Source organism: Juglans regia, chromosome 7 (genome assembly GCF_001411555.2).
Source record: "Juglans regia cultivar Chandler chromosome 7, Walnut 2.0, whole genome shotgun sequence".
NCBI classification, from domain to species: Eukaryota; Viridiplantae; Streptophyta; class Magnoliopsida; order Fagales; family Juglandaceae; genus Juglans; species Juglans regia.
This window is the reverse complement of record NC_049907.1, coordinates 41,120,666-41,126,922: the sequence shown is the minus strand read 5'-3', so window position 1 is coordinate 41,126,922 and position 6,257 is coordinate 41,120,666. Positions and strand designations below refer to the sequence as shown.

Genomic DNA, 6,257 nt, shown 5'->3' with positions numbered 1-6,257 from the left:
TTATACACAGTTAAACTGTAGTATTTTTTTACAAGAATTTATATAAGATTTGTCTATTTGAGATTTGTGTAAAAAGTACTGCTAGCGTTACGGTTAAAGTGACCGATAGTTTATTTAATTTTTTTAAATATTTTTAACATCTTTAATCATTAAAAAAAAATATACAACTTCATTTCTTAATTATTAAATAAAATAATTAAAATAATCAGATGTAAGTTTGAGGAGTACACCGGCATTGATTGGGAAAAGGAAAAGAGGAAAGGAAAGTTTCAGGAAAGAGGAGAGGAGTCAGCATTTCGAGTCTCGACTTTGGTTTTTACAGCAATTAAAACTATACGAACTATTTACTACACAAAAAGACATACACATGCCTATAAATAATATAATAGAAGAGCTGTGGGAGCTGTGTGTTGGGGTGTGGGGCTGGGTATTTGGTGGTGGTAGGGTCCGGGTTATCCCCACGAGAAAATCTACTCCCACTCCCGCGTTCCCGCTTCTTCTTGAATCTCATCTGCTAGAAAGTCACTGTGGGAGAAGAAAAGTGACAGAGAGTATAGAGAGACCGGGACACAGAGAGAGAGAAAGAGAAGGAGAGGTATGTGGAGGAGCTTCTTCTCTGGACATGGACACTCCAGAGAGGAACCAGATCGGGACACCCATCTCTAAATTCGAGGTGAGATGCAGTGACCCATTTGGTTTTTGTTTCTGGTACTTCTAGTGGTTTATTGTGTTGGGTTTTGTTTTGTGGGTTTCTTGGTGATAACAAGCTTGTCCATGTTTTAGGAGGTTGACTTGGTTTCTCTATGTGCATGAGCTTGATTTGGTTTCTGAGTGGGGGAGTGGGGTTATTGTTAATATTTGATCTTCAGTGGGACTAGGAATTATGTTGTCGAATGGGGTGTTATTCTTTTACCTTGAAGTGACGAATTTGATACTTTTGTTTCTTAAGTTAATTCTTTACTTTTACCTATATATAAAAAATAAAAATAAAAATTAATTCTTTACTTTTTTCTTTTAATTATGGTTTTCGGAAATGCTTGTTTTGTATTTATTTTCAACTGGATTAGATCTCCAAGTTCAGTTAAATTTTTGCTATTCTGATGGTTATTTGCCTGCTTCTGGTTTCTGGGTTTCATCCGGGTTACTTTACTTGCTAACCGAAAAAAGAAGTTTTATATATATTATTGTGAGGAACAGTACTAGGCTCTGGTTGGATTCTGCAAGTGTTTTGAAAGATAATTTACTTGTAAAACTGTTTTAATTTTTGCAATTTTAGTTTACGCTATTTATTTATCACGAGTTTACTTGTTTATCTTGTGTATTTAGGTTAATTCTCTCTTTTCAAAATAAAAATATTATTCTCCAGAAGGATTTAGGTTTATATGAGGGAAATATTTGGTGGCATTGCAGTTTTGGACAAATTTTGTTCATGTGTATCTTGCAGTATTCATGGAAAGTTCTGATGTTTATGCGAGGTTTGATTTAGATCAAAAGATGTTTTGTAGGTTACAACAGTTGATGCTTGAGAATGGTTGAATGTCCATTTTTCAAAATGTTTGTGATTCCCTTTTTATGTTTACTTCGTATCATGCTCTTAGAAATGTTGTTTACCACTGCAAGCAGGATTCACCTGTCTTCAACTATATCAACAGTCTTTCTCCTATCAAGCCAGTTAAGTCCATACATATTACTCAGACGTTCAACCCGCTTAATTTCGCATCTCTTCCTTCTGTTTTCACTTCACCCCATGTCAATTCTCACAAGGAATCTAGGTTCCTGAAAAGGTAAGGGATTTTTTCTTTTGTCGTTTATATTTGGCCTAAAGTTACAATATTCACTGATTTCTTGATTTTCAAAATTCTTATTTTCAGACATAACTGTCTAGATCCGTCAAAACCTGAGTCTTCATCTGGAAATGGAAATAAAATTGGCACAAATGAAGGAACTGGTGTGGATGCGGCTCAGTTGCACGATAACTCGGCTGAGCTACAAGAAAACTTTGATTCAGAGGTTTCACTTAAAGTAGCTTCTGCTCAGCCGTCAAGTGAACATTCAAAGTTTGTGATTGAGCTTCCATGTACCTTGAAATATGATTGTGGTAGTCCTGAATGTGGCGTAACACTTAGTTGTGATTTCGAGATTGGTTGTATGTCGGAATTGGTGAGCAAGTCAGCATCACTTATTCAATATGGCCAAGAGGCCTCCGGAAATGGTTCATCTGAAGGTGAAGTGCATCTATCTGAGATGTGCCGAATTGGCCAAAAGAAAGAAGGGATGGAATGTGATTGGGAGAGTTTAATTTCTGATGCAACTGATCTATTAATCTTTAATTCTCCCAATAACTCAGAAGCTTTTAAAGGGTCAATTCAGAAGTCAACGGACCCCCGAATAAGATTTTCTACTTCTCTTATGTCAGAACTCCATCAAAATGACATTAAAAACTTGCAAACAATGCAAATTGTTGATCCAATTGGTTCTGGTGAGCAGTATGAAACAGATAATCCTTCTGCTGAAACTGGAGAAGGCAATGAGCTTCAGGAAATAGAGCAGACACAGGACAATGCTGCTGAGAGTAATCTGAGTAAGGGTATGTCTAGCCATATGAGGGAGCAAGTGGAGAGTGAGGTGGCAGAATGCATTCCATATGCGTCTAAGGTAAATGGCACAACTAGGGTCTATTGCAAACTTCTGCAGCATTGGTTGTAGCTGCAGAATGTATTTAGTATCCACACTTTGGATATATTTTTTGTACGAGTTTCCCTCAACTTTACCTTCCGATTTGAAAATCAGCAGATTTCGAAGTGATATATATCATACGCAGTTTACAAAAAATAATCATATGCTACAAAATTGTAAATGTGATAATTTCCATGTATCACATCTTCAGTTTTTGTTGCATATGTAATTATTAAACGTCATACTAACTTAAGGTAACCTATTTACACTAATGTACACTAGGTTTATTTACTGATAGATTGTTTTTCTAAGTCTAGACATTCATATTTCATAACACATATTTGTGTTGTCTTTGTATAGGCCGTCTCTAATTTGCACCGTGGTATGCGAAGGCGCTGCCTAGATTTTGAGATGGCAGGAGCTCGTAGGAAGGCCTTAGGTGATGCTTCAAATTTTAGTTCTTCAATGCTATATGAGAAGATTAACTGTTATGATAAGCAGCTGGTTGCAATTAAACCTAGTGGAGATTCCTCTCGGTGCATTCTACCTGGAATTGGTTTGCACTTAAATGCTCTTGCAACAACTTCAAAGGATCAAAAAAATGTAAAGCATGAAAGTTTATCCTCTGGAATACAATTATATTTACCGAGCTCCACTGCTTCATTGCACTCCCCTACAAACAGTCAAGAACCACTTCATAAATCCTTGACCTCAGTCTCTGCTGAGAGAGACACGGATCTTGCTGAAAATGGGGTTTCTCATGTGGAAGATGCATCTCAGGCATCGGCATATTTAGTTAGTGAAGAGCTCAATCAGAATAGCCCCAAAAAGAAGAGGCATGTGCACCTATGTATATAGTAATTATTCTCATTTTGTATTTTGTTTAGTAGATGTTTTCTACTTTTCCTACCTATCAAAATATTTTTTTTTTCTACTTTTCCTGGCTTCTTCCTTTGTCATTTGATAGTTTGAATTGGATTTTCAGGCGCAGGTTGGAACATGCTGGAGAAAGTGAGTCCTGCAAGCGTTGCAACTGTAAGAAATCAAAGTGTTTGAAACTGTAAGTTTTAACAGTTCTCTCTTAAGTCAACTGGAATGTAGAAGTTACCATGCTTGCTGATTGGTCTTAACTTTTTAAAACCAAGTGTCTCGGATTGACTGAATCTTATTTCTTTGTTGAGTCTCAAGGTGAGAGATGTCAAGGCTATTGCTTCCTGTGATGGTTTAATCGGGCTACAAAGTCCACAGGCATTCCCCAGAAGGGCATAGTGATGGTTTAATATTCTTGGAAGAAGTTGTTTACTTTTGGAAAAGAGGGTTGAGTGGGAAGAAAATGAAAGAAAATGAAGGAGTTGACTAATGAGACAAAGTGATGGAGGCAAAGGGTTCCTTTTTAACAATAATGTGATAAAAACAGAATTAAAGATTTTTTCTTACTTGATAAAGTAACTTGATGAGTACCTTTGTTTTCAATGCTTCTCTTCCACTAGTGTGAGCATTTCCCATGTGCCCGGCTGACCAACATGTCCTGGGAGTTTGGGAAACCGATGGCCTACTCACTTGTCCCCACCCCTCCCCCCCCCACAAAAAAGTTTGCAGGAGATTGCATGCCTGAGCAAGCCTTCCAAAAGCTCGAGCTTGTTATAGTTTGTGCATTTTTTTTTCACCTCCATATTTTATGATACCGTTATATTGGATAATATTCGGTCCTGCTATCCAACTCTCTCAAGTCCCTGTAGCCATTTCCTTCTACCTTTATCTTCTATTTCTAGTTATGTTGCTTAGATCTTGCATTAGTGGTAGTGGATGTGTCATAAAGGTTTTGGTTGCAAATTAAATGGTTTCTTAGTTTTTTGTACGTAGCTTATTATTTTGCTCCTGCTCCTCATACTTTTTCCATCCAGTTATTGTGAATGTTTTGCCGCTGGTGTATACTGCATAGAGCCATGTTCATGTCAAGAGTGCTTCAACAAGCCTATTCATGAAGATACTGTTCTTGCAACTCGCAAACAGATTGAGTCCCGCAACCCTCTTGCATTTGCTCCAAAAGTGATTAGGAGCTCTGAATCTGTAACTGAAATTGGGGTTAGATAATAAGACTGGCCTTACTCTTTACTCAATATGAAAGTTGGACTGCAATTTAACCTGCAAAATTTCCTCTTGCAGGATGAATCCAGCAAAACCCCTGCTTCAGCTCGGCATAAAAGGGGATGCAACTGCAAGAAATCAAATTGCCTTAAGAAATACTGTGAATGCTATCAGGTTTTCCCTTCGGCAGAGTTGTGTGCTTTTGATTTCCTATATAATCTAATTTGAGAAATGGTTGTTGTTTTCTTTGAAGGGTGGAGTCGGATGCTCTATTAGCTGCAGATGTGAAGGATGTAAGAATGCATTTGGTAGAAAGGATGGTGAGTCCGAACCCTGGTGCATATTGCTGCTTGCAACCATCAAATTATCTTTTTTCCTCCTTAATGGTTATCTTTCCTATTAGTATTTCTATCAAAGTTATGCATACTGCTGCTGTTTGAATATTGTATGTTCCAGTCATTAGTTTTTGTTTTTTTAAATACAGGATGTGCTCCAATAGGTACAGAAGCTGATATAGAAGAAGAAACAGATGCATGTGAAATGGAAAAGGCTATACAGAAATCCGACATTCAGAACAATGAAGAGCAAAATCCAGCTACCACTCTTCCTACAACTCCACTAAGGCTAAGCAGGTTCATTTTTCATACTTTTTGTTGGCTAAAAAATTCATATTCAATTTATTAGCTTTAAAGTAATAAATTTATGTGTCAGACCGTTGGTTCCGCTGCCATTTTCATCAAATGGCAAACTGTCAAGATCTTCTTTTCTTACTGTGGGGTCCTCTTCTGGATTATATACCAGCCAAAAACTTGGAAAGCCAAATATTCTCCGATCCCTACCCAAGTTAGGAAGGCGTTTCCAAACAGTTCCAGAAGATGAAATGCCTGAGATTCTCTGTGGCGACAGCTCTCCTAGTACTGGCATCAAATCTGCTTCTCCAAACAGTAAGAGGGTCTCTCCTCCTCATGGTGATTTTGGGTCATCTCCTAGTCGCCGGAGTGGCCGGAAGCTGATATTACAATCTATTCCTTCGTTTCCTTCTCTCACTCCCAAGCATTGAAATGATTATTTTACTATAAAATCAATTTTTTTTTTCCGAATCATCATTATGTCGAAAAATATCTTGTTTAGTTCTTGTCATCTTAGCTTGCCTTGAGCACCTGTGTAATAATATGGTTATCTTTTCCCCATAATGTATACTTCTCTTGTATAATATGTTATCGTAGTTCAGTGCTTTAGTTTTTCCAATCGTAACCTGATAGATTCTGGATTCTGTCAAAGCTCTCACCATCTTTATTGGATCTTGCTCAAATGTTTCTTCGCGTAAATCCGTTAATTAGAATAGCCTGCAGTTGATGCATGCCAACTTTCAAAAATTGTAAGTATTGGAAAGTATATCATCCAGGTCCTGAACTATCCTCGCTTTAGTGAAAAGTTTCCCAGTAGCTTAGTAGGAATTTGCCTTAAAGAGTCTTTCAGAGAGATGACTTGGT

At 37.4% G+C, this 6,257-nt stretch overlaps 1 protein-coding gene across 2 annotated transcripts; it reads left to right on the top strand.

The window, feature by feature from the left end:
- The first annotated feature begins 348 nt into the window (after nt 1-348).
- LOC108989487 (protein tesmin/TSO1-like CXC 2) lies at nt 349-6,012 on the top strand. 2 transcript variants are annotated; one of them, XM_018963111.2, is made up of 10 exons: nt 349-673; nt 1,624-1,784; nt 1,872-2,655; nt 3,037-3,512; nt 3,662-3,736; nt 4,581-4,761; nt 4,843-4,938; nt 5,018-5,084; nt 5,249-5,396; nt 5,566-6,012. In XM_018963111.2, the coding sequence occupies exons 1-10, from the start codon at nt 368-370 to the stop codon at nt 5,822-5,824; spliced, it is 2,553 nt and encodes an 850-aa protein (XP_018818656.2). In that variant the 5' UTR covers nt 349-367; the 3' UTR covers nt 5,825-6,012. The 2 variants fall into 2 exon arrangements, with proteins under 2 accessions (XP_018818656.2, XP_018818657.1); XM_018963112.2 differs by having other exon boundaries at nt 411-673; nt 5,476-6,012.
- The last annotated feature ends 245 nt before the right edge of the window (nt 6,013-6,257 follow it).

What these genes read in the sequence shown, in the direction of transcription:
- LOC108989487 (XM_018963111.2), top strand. Translation starts at nt 368, where the DNA reads ATGCCTATAAATAATATAATAGAAGAGCTGTGGGAGCTGTGTGTTGGG. An exon ending in CACCCATCTCTAAATTCGAG is followed by an intron (nt 674 to 1,623) that starts GTGAGATGCAGT and finishes CACTGCAAGCAG; the next exon opens with GATTCACCTGTCTTCAACTA. An exon ending in AATAGCCCCAAAAAGAAGAG is followed by an intron (nt 3,513 to 3,661) that starts GCATGTGCACCT and finishes TTGGATTTTCAG; the next exon opens with GCGCAGGTTGGAACATGCTG.